Genomic DNA, 16,351 nt, shown 5'->3' with positions numbered 1-16,351 from the left:
GTTTGTGTATACCCACATGTATGTGGAGGCATTGGATAGCTTCTTTGTCACTTGTTCCTCACTTTATTTTTGAAACCAGGATCTATCCCTGAGACTTGAGCTCACTGATTAGCTGGACTAGCTGGCCAGCAAGCCCGGGAATGCTCCTGCCTCTGCCTCCACAGTACAGCAATCACAGCCGCACCGCTGTGCCCAGCTTCTTACACGAGTGCCAGGATCTGGACTGGGATCTGCTTTCCTGCATGGCAAGCACTTTCCAGACTAAACCCTCACCCCACCCCATCACTTCGTTTCTTTTTTCCTGTTAAATATGTTTTATCACGTGTCCATTCTACCTTTTCATCTTATTATTTTAAAAATGCCTATATTCTTTTTGTGTTCCTGTGTATATGTAATACACTTCACATTTTAAAGATTAAAGTGGACAAGCCCAAGGGAACCAGGAGTTTGTAGCAGGAAAATCTAAGCTCTGATCCCCACCATCTGGGGCCTGGGCAGCTTCTCATAAGTCAGCAGAACTCTCCTTTGTCCTGACAGATCAGGAAACGTCACACAAGTAGCATGGCGGTAGTAATAGCATGACTGAACAGGAAGAAGCTGGACAGTTGGGGCTCTGGCATGTGGGACATCGTGACAGGAAAGGTGGGTTCCTTGTACAGTTCGGGGTGACAAGGGGAGTATGCCCATGGCTGGCCAGCAGTGCTTGTGGGTCCCTGATTCTATGAAGTGAGCTATGATGGTCATCTCATATTGTTGATCTAAAGTCATCCAGAGCAATTCAATAAACCAAGTCAAAGACTAGGCATCCTAAACCAGAATGACTCAATGGGGGCCACTGGGTTTGGGGAACTCAGGGAAGAAGTCTGGCCGTGGAGTCCCCTGCAGAGGGAGAGGCTCTATTCTGTTCTGCAGTGGGCTGCTAGCTACCTCCTGCGTGCATGAATAGCCTGGAATCAAGAGGTGTGTAGGGGGTGGGGAGAAACAGGATCAGATTGGAGAGAGAGTGAACAAGGGGAAAAATTCAGTCAGGGAGCACTGGAGAGGTGACAGGGAGTAAGTGGAGACCTCTTAGCTCTCCCAGTCCCTTCTGTGTCCTTTGTTGTCGTAGCTTTTTTCTGTCCACAGCTGTAATGTACTCATGACTTTGTCCATGTGAAAACCTCTGGGAAGTGCTTGGTTGCCCACACACTGCACTTTGACCCTTGCCTTGGAATTGTTTTTCGCCAATTATTATTATTTCCATATGTAAAGGGATTAGGCCTAGGGATGCCTCTGCAAGGGCACCAGCAGCTGCCAAGTTCAAGTCCTGTCCAGCCCCCTCCCCCACTAGAAGACCCTGACAATTCAGCCATTAGCCCTACAAAGGAAAACCTTTGTGGTTCAGATGGGTGTGCCTGCGCTGTGAACTGTGTGGGTGTTTATAGAAGGGACTCAGCGATCAGGTGGTCCCTGTGAATGGGTCCTGGCAGTGTTTGGGACACCTATCCAACAGCTCAGGCTGTAGGGAAAGTGATAAGAACTCTGCACACCTAGGACACTGCATGCTCGGAAAACTGCACACCTGATTCAGGTCACAAAGGAAGTGGCTCCAAGGAGGGAGCCTAGTTTCCAGTCTTGCCTGTAGGACCCATCTGTGGTCTAGCAAAAGACCCAAAAAGCACCTGAGGCTTGTTCCAGTTCTCACCCAGGTTTCTGGTCTTTGCAGCAGGTCTGAGAGGGTCCTTGGGAGAAACACAAAGGTGAAGGGGACCCTGGAGTCAGGCCCAAAGGGAAAAGAGAGACAGTGACAGGCGTCCTCCCTTTTGTTTGTGGCAAGCTTCCTTTTAGAGCCTCCAAGGAAGGGAAATTTGATAACCATGGAACCTCACCCTTAGATAGCCCCAGACTTGTCTGGCTCATAGCCAAGCCCTCGGGAGGGCAACTGCCAGCACAGACTTCAAAATCCATTTGTCTTCTCTCCTTGTGCCCCTCCTCCTTCCATACCCCCTCCCTTGGCCTTGCCTCTGGCACCCTGTCCCCCAGGATTTTAGCTGGACAGATCTGGTTTCATGCTCCTCTGCCAGTTATAGCCACAGAGCCATACCAAGACTTTCTTTTGTTCTTAACGGCCCCCATCTTTCACTGTATAAGAGAGGACCCCTATCTGCTACGCATCTGACACCTACAGCTTCACCTACCTGCCATCTTTAACTATTGCTTTGAACTTTAATTACATAAAAACATTGGGTCAGATTTGTATCCCATCATTTGCATTTTTAAGCTCAACATTGGCTTTAAATTTGGTTTACTGGGATATAAAACTGTACATATTTCAGGGTATGTAAGCACCCCTAACTATCGTCATGATTTTCAATGAGCATACTTACCACGCCTAAATTTTCTTCTGTTCCGTCAGGATTCTTTCTCTATGTACCATCACTACCATATTAGTTTGTATTTTTTAGAATTCTATGGAAACAAAATTATACACAACATATATAATTTAGTGTAGCTTTCTCTACTTAATCGTTTTGAAATTCAGTTATATTGTGGCGGCTATCAACCATTCATTTCTCTTTGTCACAAACCATAGTGACCCATTGGGTATGGTCTTTCTATGCTTTGTTCATCCGTTTACCTCGTTGAGAGATACTTGGGATGTTTCCAGTTTGGGATTATGACAATAAAATTGGCATGCCGTCATTCACCCACAATTCTTTGTGTGGCTATATGAGTTCTTCTGGAGCGGTGAAGTAATTGTGAAGGTGTATGCATGACTTAATGTTTCTAAAGTCGTTGTACTATTTCATAGTCTTACCAGTCGTGCATGTAAATTCGGAGTCCACCGATTCCCTACCTACTTGGTTACTATAGTGTTTGTTTTTAACCTTTTTAAAAATAGGTATATAGTCATTTCATTGTGATCTTGAATTTGCACATGACCCAAAATAAACAACTTTGAACAACTTTATAAATCTTATTTTTCATGTGTTTGTCTTTTTTTTTTTTTGGTAAGATGTCTATTTGAGTCTTGCTTGAAGTTCTTTTTAAAGAACTGGGTTGTATTTCGTTGTGTGTTTTATTGTGACAAAATCTTTGTAACAAAGAAGTCACCATTTTAGCATCTTAAGTGTACCATTCAGTAGCATCAAATGTGTTAGCTGTGTTGCACAACCAACACCATTATTATTCCCAGACTTTATCATCATCCTATGAAGATACTCTTAGCCTATTAAGTAAAACCTCCCTTTCTCCAGCCTCTGGCTATCTATACACCGAACCATACGATAACTTCATATTTATTTTTTTAATATAATTGTTTATGGATTCTTAGGGAATTTCACAACATGCAACCCAACCCTGCTCATTTCCCAGTCCCTCTATACCTACCTATCACCCCTATAACATCCCCCCAAAGAAAATTTAAAAAAAAACTGTTATTGAAAAACCAAACAAAATAAGCAAAGAAACCATTTTGCTCTTCCATCTTTCCCACCTCCCAATACCTCTTCATTCATCTTCGTGGCATTGTGAGCTGCGGTCTAGCAATGCACGTGCATTTGCTTGTTCATTGTATTGAGTTGTTGGTCAGGTTCAAGGCCTCTGGTTTCTGGTACACCATCATGTATTTCTGGTACACCATCATGTATTCTGCCATGGCCATGGTTCTGCAGGGCCAGTTCCTTCATACACCCTGGCAGGTCATGGATGGGGTAGATGTTGAGGTGGGCCAACTCAAAGTTCTGGATGTGGTGGGTCTGGGTGGTAACTGATTTAGTCAGTCTGGTCTGCTGGGGCCACTCCTCTCAAGGGAGGGGCAGAGCCATCTCTTCAACACCCACACCATCAGGTTGGCTCTCCCATGCCTTGTGGTGAGGGGTTGAGCCATCTCTCCTGAGTGTGTGGCCATCTCTTCCATGAGGGGCTGGACCAGCTCTTCTGCTGCGGTGGCCAGCAAGGGGCAGGATCAGCTCTCCCAGGGCCAGCATAGGGCAGTGTCAACACAGCATAGCACTGGGATTTCAGTATGCATGGGTCCTATGGTCCCCTGTAGTATCTTGGGCAACAGAGATCAGCACAGACCCCAGCTGCAGCAGGACCATGGACTCAGACATGGCCCTTGGCAGCAGCGTAGGCCCAGATGTCACCATGGCTCCAGGTGGCAGTGCAGGTCACTAGAATCTGCATGGCCCCAGCAACAGCGTGGCTCTTGGACATCAGCATGGACTCAGGTGGGTGTCCAGGCTCCAGGCATCTGCTCCATCTTCAGTAGTCATGAAGTCGTGGACATCAACACAGACCTTGGCTGCTGTGAAGCCACAGACCTAGACATGGCTTTTAGCAGCAGCTCAGGCAAGGACATGATCATGGCCCCAGGTGGCAGCGCAGGGCAGGCCAATCAGTTTGGCATAGCATTGGTGACAGCACGGCCCTTGGTCACTAGCATGGCCTCTCAGGTGGTGGCCCAGACCCAGACCCCAGGCATCTATGTGGCCTTTGGTGGGAATATTGGCCATGGATGTCAACACCGAGCCTGACTGGAGTAGGACCACAGATATGGCCCTCAGTAGCAGCCCAGGCCTGGATGTCACCATGGCCCCGGGGAGTAGAAGGAGGCCATGCTCATCAATCTGTTCCTCACTGCCTTCGCTACTTCAGATCTGCCTCTTTCCACAGCACACGAACCGTTCTGCTTCTCTTTCCCATTTCTCCACTAGGCATTTGCTTATCATAATAGCGTTGACTTGCCTGGTGCCTTGTGGCTCTGGGCAGGCCCGTGGATGTTTTCGATCAGGTGGGCCTGTGGTTGTCTTTCAGCTGCCTGGGCTATATATTTAATTTTTGAGACACTGCCTCTTCCAAAGAAACTGCAGTGCATACTCTCCCAACTTGAATGGATCCATTTCCCCAATACTATACCATACTACTGTCCATTGTAGCGGTTGGTTTTAGAACGTGCAACAGATACCGTGAAATCCACAGCTGCTCTGTGCTTGAGCTCAGTGGAGCTCTGACAGTGGCAACAAAGCTTACTTGACCAATAAAGTCTAGTGACAGCGATCTGAATTGAAACCGATCTGGACAAGAAAAAATGACAAACAATGAACCAAGAGGGGCATGGGTTTGGTGCTTGCTTAGCACATTTGACAGCTGGAGTGTGGTGGGGTATTCACCTCAGAAGATTGCCTGGACACAGGTTTAAGCCAATAGGAAGTTTTTATTAGCCAGACGGCAACTATACTGGGTGTACAGGATCCTAGCACAGCCCTGAGCCTTTCTCGGGGTGAGTTCTTAAGTTCAGGATATGGATTGACAGACTCAGTTAACAAGAACAGTCAGAAGCAGAATTACAGAAGCCAAAAAGCAAGGGTAGCACATTTAGAGACTTTCCCAGAACTATGGAGTTAGATGGGCTAGGCCTTTGTTTTAGTTTTGGCAGGTGGTGCTGTCTACGTGCTGAGTTTTACAGCCTGAATAGTTCTTCCACCATGGTGACAGTTATGCTAAGGTCTGGGGGCTTACAGGAGGAGTCTTTGAAACATCCGATTTGGTCAATCATTTTTTCTTTTACTCATGTATTCAGTAGATGTAACCAAGTGCCTACGATACACAAGGCATCTCTAAGGCCCTTGTTTCTATTTCCAAGGATTGTCCAAGTTATTAGAAGTCTACACCCCAAAGGGAGGCAACCTAGCTTAGCTCCTTGATCCTCAGAGGAGAAACAAAAGATCTCTGTGGAGAAAAGCATGTCCCTGGACTATCACTACAGCTAGCTGCTGTGTGTTCGAGTACTAATAGGATAAGCTTCTCTTTTTCTTCCTATTTTCCCTGTAATGATTGAAGCCGTGGCTCTGGTACCCAAGTTCTCAAAACTCAGAGTGAGGCAAAGCCCTATCATAGCCACCAACAGAACCAGGCCCATGCTGGAACCAACTACAGGTGCCAAGCAGTAAGTGGTAGCCGCTGGGACACCCATAAGATCTGCACCACTTTCTGGGACAAGCCTTTGTGGGGGCTAAGGCGACCTACCAGAGCACCACACTCGGGGAAGACCACAGTGTTCTGCTCACCTCTGGATGCTTTCTGGTAATGTAGATGAGCCCTGTGCTGAGGCCTAGATGCTGACAACCCAAACAAAGCCGTCCATAGGGGTCTGTCACATTTTTGATCTGAGAAAACAAAACAAGCAAAAAGGGGGTAAGATAGGGAGGGGCAACTGTGACTGCAGTGGAGACCCTTAGGGTTAGTCTGTGAGTTACCTGTAAGACAGTCTTAAGGAAGTCAGTGGATTTACCCGTAGGAGCAGCTAAGGGAATTATCCCGGAAATACACACTTGTTCTGTTCCTGAAAGATGGGGCTCAAGATGAGGCTTTGCCACTTAGTTCCCCAGTGTCCTGATATGCAAATCTCGGCTAACATACCTTCCTACCACCCTCGGTGGGCTCTTGCTGATAGCAGAGTTACACTTGATCTGAAGTCAGGGTCACAAATCCAAGCCATGGCTCTTGCCAAGCCAGAAACTTGCTGGGGAATTTAAACACTGAACTTCTGTTTTCCTCAGTTTCCCAGTCTTCAAGGGAGTATAATCATGCGCTCACCTTTCTGGCTTCTGTGAACATAAAGACCGAAGTAAGTGTGCAGGGTGTGTGGAAATACAGCCATCAGGTACGAAGGCAGGTGTGCCAGAAACTCTTCTGGGCCTTTCCAGACCAAACAAATCCGAAGTTGGAGTTACTTAAATACATAAAGAATTTGATTTCCCTCCGTCCCTCTCTCCCTCCTTCCTTGGAAACTGGATAGCCGCCTCAGAGGTGATCTCCCAATAGAAGACAAACTGAAGACTAGGCTGGTGTCCTCCCAGCCGCTCCAAGATTCTGCAGCCGGGAGTCGGCTCGCGCCTGCCACCTGGTGTCACGTCCCACCTACTGCCTAGAAACCACGTGTAAGAAAGTGCTTACAACCTAACTACGCACGTTGGTTTCGACCGGCTCTAACCAATAAGGACAGGGAAGGCGGGGCAGAGGAAAGCAAAAGCCCAATCACCTCCTACTTTCCAAGGAGAAGGTGGGGCTTGGTATTTACCATGTTGGGTTTGTCCGCAGCGCTAATTACTTTTTCCAAAGGCTGCAGGGCTTCACTCCGGCTGGCGTCGCCGCCTCGCGCGCCCTTGCTCTGCCACTACGGTCTTGGGGGCTGCTGGTCCCGAGTACCATGTGTGACGGCGCCCTGCTGCCCCCTCTCGTCCTGTCCTTGCTGCTGCTGGTGTGGGGGCTGGACCCGGGCACAGGTAGCGTCGCTTGCTCTCGCGGCCGGCCACCTTCCCCGTGCCCTCCCGAAGCATCCTGGCGCCCCGGTGCAAGGATGGACTGCTGACAGCATCACCGGAGGAGGAGGGCAAAGGCCGCGGCGGGGGGAACTGGGCTCCGATATCCCCTCAGCAAGCTGTTGGCGCGCCGTCCCCTGGGGTGATCTGGTGGCTTCGCCGCCGGCTCTCAGAGGCCCGGCTAGGGGAGGGAAAGGAGTGTGGGGTCACAGCTGCACGATGTCTATGGAGCCCTGAGAGCCAGCGCCAGAGCCGCCACCGGCAGGAGGTCTGGTGGCCAGGCGGATGCTGACGCATGTCCTCTCTCCCAGCAGCTGTCGGCGACGCGGCGGCCGACGTGGAGGTGGTGCTCCCTAGGCGACTGCGCCCCGACGACGTGCACCTGCAGCTGCTACCGGGAGTAGCGGGGCTCCGGCAGTGGAGGCGACAGCGAGCATCTCTAGGTGGCCCTCGCGCCGGGCCAGGAGAGCGCGCCCTGCTGCTGCACCTGCCGGCCTTTGGGCGAGACCTGTACCTGCAGCTGCGCCGCGACCTGCGCTTCCTGTCCCCGGGCTTCGAGGTGGAGGAGGCTGGTGCCGCGGGGAGCAGCGGACACCCTGCCGAGCTGTGCTACTACTCCGGACGAGTCCTGGGCCACCCGGGCTCCCTCGTCTCCCTCAGCGCCTGCGGCGCCTCCGGCGGCCTGGTACTGCCCGCGCCCCCTATGGGTCTGCTCTGCCCAGTCTGTTGCGTCGCCTGGGGGTGGTCCCGCGGAGGGCTGGGCGGGAGAAGACCTTCCTCCCAGTTTCCCTTACTTGGCCTTCTAGACTGTGCCGTCTGAGCAGAGGGGACACAAGGGGAGGCCTGTCCCGGCTTCTGTTACGTGATGAAACTGGCCGAGGTGGGGTTGCACTGAGAAATTAGCTGTAGCTTTCCTAAGGGAACACGTATGAAACTGTCGAGTCCCGCTCGCCCAGCATCTGCACATGTGTGGGTGTTATGCACATGTTATGGGAAAACACTTTGGTGTCTATTTCATCTGTAATGCACCTCTCTACCCTTTCGGTCTTTTAGGGCCCCCCAGCCAGGCCATGGTTAACTTTACTTCTGTTAGCTGGAAGGTAAAACCAAGAGCGTGCCCTTATTTCCGTATCCCATAGCAGGCGGTTGTCTGGATCTACCCTCAGTGAGAACTGTGAGGTGCTCACCTGGCCCAGGCTTAAGCCCTGTTCTCAAGCTTCCTCTTTTCCAAGACTTTGCCTTGCTGGGTTTGCGACACCTGTGGCAAGGACACTGCGAGGCAAAGGGGGTTTGGGGTGCTTTTCCCTGTTTGTGCGTACACTTGAACACTTGGCTACGTTGGTGTCAAGCCAAATTCGTCTCTGCTTCTCCATGGTGCCCCCAAGGAAGGCATGTGGCTGGCAGATGGGCTGTCCCCGGAGAGCCTGGCATCACTCAGAGATATACATGTTGTTTCTCTGTAGTTTGTCGCAGTGCCTCTGAGATAGAGGTTTCTGATATTGGTTTGTTTTGTTTGTTGTTTTTTTTGGCAGCCCTCCTTGGGCCTAAGAGGTTGTCCCTTCGCTTACCTTGTCTCACCCCTACAATTCTCCAGCCTTCACCTACACAGCCAGGAGCAAGGCTGGAAAATCTGTGACTCCAAAATTAATCTCTCTGAGGGTTCTGCGTTCTTAGCACCGGGCTGGGGCTGGGGGACCTGTAGATGTAATTTCCTGGGAGCCGCCTAATTTTCAGGAATTTTCTGAGTTCCCACTTTCGGGTATGGTTTACTTTTTTGCTTAACTGGGCGAAATTGGCAGCCTCGATAAAAAGAAGGCAAAGGCACAGATTGTGGTGGGGCCTGGTAGGTGTTAACGTGGAACAGGGTCAAAGAGTGTGGGGCTGTGGGCACAGAGGCCTAAGTATGAGTGGGAAAAGCTCAGATCGCTGTAGGACTCAGGTCAGAGCTGTATCATGTTCTGGGAGGGACTCAAAGGCCCACATCATTTTTCCTGTTTTTGCCAAAGTGTTTCAAGGCTAGGTCACATCCCTGTACTGTACATGGAAACATCTGAATCCCATTTGCTGCGGTTTCCTGAGTTTCTGGAGAGGTCAGAGTTTATACTTCTTGGTGTAAAGTTTCCAGCGAGGAGCTATCTGTGAAGGAGCCCAGGCTGGAAATCTGGAGAACATTGATTGAGAGTCCTCACAGAATGATTGCAGAGCCTCCTCACAGATGGCATCTGAGCCAGCTTTTCAGGAAGACTGCGCTGCCCTTCGGCACCATGTGAGGGCGCTGTGCCTTAGAGAAAGGAACCCAGCCAAGACGGAGTTCATCCCTAGCCAGATGCGGGTGGACTTCTAAGTCCTTAGAGTTTTCAGTTCCAGTTTGAGGAGATGCTGCTGTTGTTTAGTCTGCCTTCTCCATCGTGTTCGTGCAAGCTGCACATTGGACACTCTCCCCGAGTTCCACGTAGGCAGAGGCTGAAAGACAGACGAAAGAGGCACGGCTGGGAGCTGGTCAAGGTGGTCCTGGAACACAAAAAGAAGAAAGTCTTTGACCTTAAGCTACCTGAGATTGCCCTGCACCCTATCTTTGGGTTGGTGGTCCACCTAGGTGGATGATAAAAGTTGTGTCGGTTCTTAGAGCATGGTAGAAGCTTTCTTAAGTGTGCAGTTACGGTGTGTGTTTGCCGGGATAGTCTTAGCTGCAAGACATGGGCAGGATCGTCGTCCAATGGTAGCTCTTGGTAGTTGTGGGTAAATGGGCTACTTCAAAAGCCTTCTTGTATTGAAAGAATCCTGTTGAGTAGGGGTTGCCGACTTTTCCCAGCAAGGAGCAGAAAGTGAATACATTTCCAGCTAGTCTCAGTCATGTCTTCTCAGGACCGTCCCCTTTCGAGGGACAGCAGCTAAGGGAGGTATCTAAGAGTGGCTGAGGATGCTGGGTAGCATTTTGGTCATTAATTCATTTTGCCACAGCTAATGTCTACAAACAGCTGTGTTTGCACAGCAGCAGGGGTAGTGTGAGCTCTGTCTGTCTCCATGGCGTTTATGTGGCTCATGCTCAGAGATGTTGGGGGTCTGTTTAAAAGGCGCTAGGTCACCCGGATGGAGCCCGGCTAAACTGCCTGTGGGGCACAGTGTATAGTCGCCCCCTCCCCCGCCCCTCTCCGCCCCACCCCTTGGCAGCAGACAGAGGCGTGGGCCTGTGGTGTTTCCCTTTCTTTGTCTTATCAGGAAGAGCTATGGCAGCTGCACTTTTTGGATCTTCAAAGACCCCTGGCCCAAGGATTAATTGTTTTCTATTTCTGCTGCCTCATTTTATTTACATTTCAGGGAGTCTTTAGATGTAGCGTCGTTTTGGAAGGATTCCTGTAACCATGGAATTGGAAAGCAATGAGCTTTTGGCTGGTGGAGAAGGTATCTATCTCTCCCTAATGAATTTACCCAAGCCTCCCGTGATTAGCACCAGGTGATGTGGTGGGGGGCAAGCAGAATTCTAAACTGCACTTCATGAGTAGGCAGGACAATGAGGGTGGGGAGAGGGGCACTTCAGGAAGAGAAAGAATGCCCATCTCAGCAAAGGCTCTTGGTGGCTTGTCTAAAATGAGTGGGCGAGGAAGGCAGAGGTCTCAGGGGAGGTCTGAAGGCTGCCACTGAGTCGAGGGACTGAGCAGCGGCTGCATTTCCTCTCAAAGCTCCACAGTCAGAATCTGACCGCACAGTCTTGGCTGAGGTCCGCAAGGGTATACTGTAGGGGAACTGCGGGGCCAGAAAGGACACCAAAGCATTCTGACTGCAGAACACTAAGTGGCCAGGTCCATTCCCCAAGCCACCGTAGAAGGACCAAAAAGAGTAGAGTGCCCCCCGGCAAACCACTTCTTATACTGTACAGCCTGGCGTCTCTGCCGTGCAGGCTAGACATTGAGTTATCTCAGTGACCACCTTTGCTCTGACTGGCAAACCTAGAGCCATTTTTGTGACACACACATTGGTGTGTGTGTGTGTGTGTGTGTGTGTGTGTGTGTGTGTGTGTGGTCTTTTACAAACAGCCCTTTCTCGGAGGCTTCTCCTGCAGCCTGTAGAGAGTGTGCGCTTTAGTCTCCAGGAGAAGTGTGTGCAGATGGGAGCCTATGGGGACTGAGGCTCCCCAGCCAGGGAGTGCTCCAGCAGCAGCTGAGGTTACAAGAGGCTGGCCTGTGGTGCATGCTTTTCTAAGGAGGGCAGCTGGCAGTCACGGGGCCTTGGAATCAGGAGACAAACTTGGGATGCTGGCCTCGCCCTTTACAAGATAGCATTATCCAGCTGTCTGTGGTTGGTCCATTGCTAAATTGCCCAGTTTTCTAACTCAAAGTCTCTTTGTCAAGTACAGCCACGGAGGACTTAGTTTGGGCAAAGCTTTTCGAGTGTGTGACTTCTCGAAAGGGATCCAATAGGCCAAGCTGCATTATAAGTTGTGATATTGACACGGACAGATACCGCAGGTCATGTAGAGCATAAATACGCGGAGAAGTACAAAGCACATTCTTAGATCTTCATAGACCTAACTGTGTGGATGCAAGAGGCAGGGATACAGGAAGAAGGACCGAAGACTGCTGCGGAGTTTGGAACTGAAGGTGGAAGAATTAAAGAGTCTGAATAGAAAGTTCCAAGGCCTCTGGCCTCCTCTTGGGAGGACATTCACACAGTCTCAGAGTGACTTCTGCTTTGTCCTCTCTTCTCTGCCCTCCAAGCTATTTGTACTTCTGTTGTCCCTCTCAGGAGCTTCACCCCCACACAGCTTTTAGAGCTTCCCAGAACCTGTTAGGACGCCAGGCTCTGGCTCCTTTCTGAACGTCACCTAGGGAGCTCAGATTTCTCTTTGAAATTCTACCAAGTGGCATTATTTTATAGGAAGAAAACTTCGAGGTGGTGTGTGTGTGTGTGTGTGTGTGTGTGTGTGTGTGTGTGCACGTGTGCATGCATGCATGCTGGGATTACATGCCCTCCCCTTTAGCACCTTCTGAGGATCAAATTCAGGTCTTCATGCTTGCAAGATTATCTCCCTCCTAAGCCATCCTCACTAAGCAATATCTCCTAGCCTGACTGCATTCCTGAAGCACGTTCCCCGAGTGCTGAATGGCAGCAGTGGCCTGACCTTGGCTGTGTGTGACAGGAAATGTTCCTGCAACCTTTGGATCTGGATCTGTGACAATTACAGTCACTGGTTGGCCTTTCTCAGGGGGCAGAGGTACACTTTTCTGCTCAGGTACGCAAATGCGTGGTCCTGTTTTTGTCATTGAGGTAAAGAAACTGCCTGGTCCACTGAGACTGAGACCTTGAGCAAGTCCTAAACTCTTTGAAGCTCTCCTCACCTGGAACCATCCAAACCATCAACGGCACTGGCCTGCTGTTGATGGAATAGAACAAGACAGAATCTGTGAAAAAAGAAAAGATAGAATCCATGAAATCTTTCAGTGAGAGCCTGGCTTATTAAGGCTTAAACCAGGTTTCCCCTGTAGCTCTACAGGTCATTTCCAGTTATAACTCAACCAGTCAGCAGAGCTGGATAGATCACCATTCCACACCTGCCATGTGCAGAATGCTTGGGTATGCCCCTATCAAGCCTCAGGGACAAATGCAACCTAGCCCTGCCTGAGAAAATGGCCCCGTGTACGTGGAAGGAAGACATACTCCAGCCTTTGGGGAAGCTGAGCCAGGGAAGCAAGAGCAGATTCTGGAAGATGAATACTGGGACCGGGCAGGGTGGAGCCTCAGTCAGAAGAGGGTTGGAGCTGAAGGGAATGGATGTCATATTCTAGACAGAATTCTAGAAGAGTGATGGCCAAGCTACCAAGGTACATCCTTCCAAGATGAGGGACCTGTGAGTTGGTTGTGGTTATTCGTGCGTGGGGTTGATTATTTAGGGGATGATGGGAGATGAACTTAAAGCACATGTGTGGTACGACATGATGGCACACCCGATGCCAATCTGTGGCTTGTGAAACGTCCCTGAGCTGAGTAGAGACGCTTGCAGGGATGCTTAAATTGATTGCTGAACCCTACCCACAGGCCATTTGTGGGTGCTGTTGCTGCTGCCGCTATTGGCCCAAGTTTACACTCAGAGGTCGAGGTAACAAAAGACTTTCTAACAGCTGTCTGGGGAGTCCTGGTGAAAGCACGGTGGGGAGCACCGGGGGGGGCCCTTGGGATGACACCTCCAGGCCTTTTATGGGGAAGATGGCCATGGGAAGGATGACAGCCACACAAAGGAGACTTCCCACAACTGGCAGCTGGCACTCCTTTGCAGCTGTCTGACTGCAGTGAGCAGAAATGGAGAGAGCAGCAAGGGGCTCACATTCTGAAGAACTAATGTTGAGAAGAAGCAGGTGCCTGCATCAGGAGTTAACCCTTTGTAGATGTGGCAGCAAGATGGAGGGGACAGGTTAGAAAGGCCCTTGTGTCTGTGTGTGCAGGAAGGAGGTTGGGAAGGTTCCCATGTCTGTGTGTGCAGGGAGGAGGTTGAGAAGGCCCCATGTCTGTGTATCCAAGGGGGGGTTAAGAAGGCCCCCATGTCTATGTATGTGGAAAAGAGGTTGGGAAGGCCCCCATGTCTGTGTGAACAGGGAGAGGGTTGGGAAGGCCCCCATGTCTATGTATACAAGGAGGGGATTGAGAAGGCCCTCATGTTTGTATGTGCAGGAAGGGGTTGAAAAACTTCCTCATGTGCAATGTGTTGGTTGGGGTGCAGAAGAGGTCTGGGTCTGCCAGAGTCTAAGCTCACTAGAGCATCAGAGGCCAGTGCAGAGGCAGGCTTGACGCCCCAGGAGAGCTGCTCGGTAGACACTGCCTTGCCCATACAGGAAGCACACTTGCCGTCCATTGACTTCCTGTGCAACTCAGCTCAGTGCAGAGGAGACCCAGGCCCACTCTGATCAGCCCAGGAGTTGCAGCTTTCTAAAGAAGGGCTGGGGGCTTCCTGGGCACTGACATTCCAGCATGACCTTAGGAGGAGGATGCTGTCAACTGTCAGCTGGGTTCACACACCACCCCGGGCGCCTGCTCCCTGACTCTCTTTATTGTAATTGTACCTCCTGGTCATGCTGAGCTGCGGCCCTCATCCTGTTAGGAAGCGAGAAAAGCCTCTCACAGATTTTCCAAGGCAGGAAAGCTAGTCCTGTTTGGGGGAGGTTCTAAGGTAAATAATGCCCTCTCTCGGGAGGGCAGAAGTGGCCCAAAGCGAGGACCCAGCACAAAAAGAGTGTTGAAAGTTAACCTTCCAGAGCAGGTTCTACCTGCTGCATTTTATTGACCCATAATTCTTTTATGTGGGATTCCCAGTCTAGCCAAATGTAAGATTTCTTTATTAAGAGCATTTCACTGGGGGATGTTGTTTAAAGAGAAGTCACGTGCTAGTATGTCTCTTGTTGGCGTTTCCTCTCCCCTGGCTCTCCCTGCAGGGGCTGTTGGCGGCCTCCTGCATTGGAGCATTGTGATCCCCGGAACACAGAGACCTCGGGGAGCATTTCACTGTGTCGGTCTGCCCACCATGACGGCTGGAGACTTGGAATAGGCCAGAGGAATCCTTACATAGATCTTGGGGTCACAGTGCAGTGTTACAGCCCACTTGTCATGGATGGCCCAGGTTGTAAATCCAGGTGCTGCTGGACATCAAAGTCAAGGCACCAGGTAGTCTGGACCTCCACGTGCTATTGAAAGTTACCATGGTGGTTCCTGTCTGTGACTATCCACTGGGTTTCCCGATGAGATTCAAAATGAGTATCTGTGCTTGTGTTCTATCTGTCCCTTCTGGAGCGGGGTCTGGATGTCAGGGCTCTTTAGGTGACACTATGCATCGTGTAGCCGGGGATGACAATCCCTAGTCAAGGGCGCTGTGGGCTATCTAGTGACATCTGGGGCAGTCCATTCAAATTATCTATGAACTGGGATGTGGCAGACTTGAGAAAAATCAGGAAGAATAGTTGTAATCTTGCCTCCGTGGAACTGACTGTTAGGTTGGGTAAAATGTCTGATAACATGAGGGCAGACATTGGACTGCTAGGAAGGGGGCTTAGGGAAAAGAGTGGAGGACACGGAAGGCTAAGGAGGGCTTGTGCGTGCTCATGGGTAAGATTGTGGGTTGGGGACATAAGTAGCATATCGACTCTTTCGACACAAATTGTCTACATTTATGGGACAACAGAGCAGCTTATTCCTGGGCCTATGCTGATCAGGCAAGTGTTAGAGACACACAAGGAGCCCCCAGATGATGAGACTAAGGCCCAGAGAGGGGGAAGCAGTGAAGCCGTTCTATGACTAGCCCACAGGCTGGAAACTTCACGGAGCTGTTTCTCTTATCTACTTGTCCTAGTCATGCCTCTGCTTGACTGTCAGGTCCCTCGGGGACCAGGAGCTACCAGGTACGAAACAGCTGATCTCCCCTTTGCTCATCCAGCCACTGCCCTCTAATTGCAGTGGAAGGAAAGCCGCATTGGGACCCCTCCCCCCAAGAAAAGATGCCCCAAGAAAAGCCTTTCCCCAAACTAAAAACTGAGTATGTGTGTGAAGGCTTTCCCACCAGAGTGACATCTCTGGCTCGAAAAACCTTGTGATCTAGCTGCTGCCTGATTTCCACACACTGCATGGGACGGACAACTGGCTTTGAAAGCACTGGGGACTGGAGCTAGCTTTGGCCTCCCGCAATCAGAGTGCGTCCGGAAGAACCCAGCCTGTCATTGGAGTTGAGGGCCATTTGTTACGGGAAGAGTGTTCTGTGCTTGAGCCTCTTTTCGCGCTGCCCAGCACAGCCCCTCTTTACTTCACACTCTCCATACTATTTCTATTTGAGTCAGAAAACTCAAGTTTTTGCCTGGGGGGGGGGCGGAGAGGGGGAAAGAGAGAGAGAGAGAGAGAGAGAGAGAGAGAGAGAGAGAGAGCGTCCGGAAGAACCCAGCCTGTCATTGGAGTTGAGGGCCATTTGTTACGGGAGGAGTGCTTGAGCCTCTTTTCGCGCTGCCCAGCACAGCCCCTCTTTACTTCACACTCTCCATACTATTTCTATTTGAGTCAGAAAACTCAAGTTTTTG

At 50.5% G+C, this 16,351-nt stretch overlaps 1 protein-coding gene across 1 annotated transcript in view; it reads left to right on the top strand.

Moving 5' to 3' along the window:
- Nucleotides 1–7,166: 7,166 nt before the first annotated feature.
- Nucleotides 7,167–16,351, top strand: part of Adamts17 (ADAM metallopeptidase with thrombospondin type 1 motif 17) — a 302,714-nt gene continuing 293,529 nt past the window's right edge. Inside the window, exons 1-2 of the mRNA XM_005357779.2 lie at nt 7,167–7,268; nt 7,619–7,989. Of these exons, the coding sequence (XP_005357836.1) occupies nt 7,193–7,268; nt 7,619–7,989 (447 nt within the window). The 5' untranslated portion in view covers nt 7,167–7,192. The remainder of the gene's footprint in view (nt 7,269–7,618; nt 7,990–16,351) is intronic.

Source organism: Microtus ochrogaster, chromosome 22, assembly GCF_000317375.1.
Source record: "Microtus ochrogaster isolate Prairie Vole_2 chromosome 22, MicOch1.0, whole genome shotgun sequence".
Classification (NCBI taxonomy): Eukaryota; Metazoa; Chordata; class Mammalia; order Rodentia; family Cricetidae; genus Microtus; species Microtus ochrogaster.
This window is presented reverse-complemented; position numbering and strand designations above follow the sequence as displayed.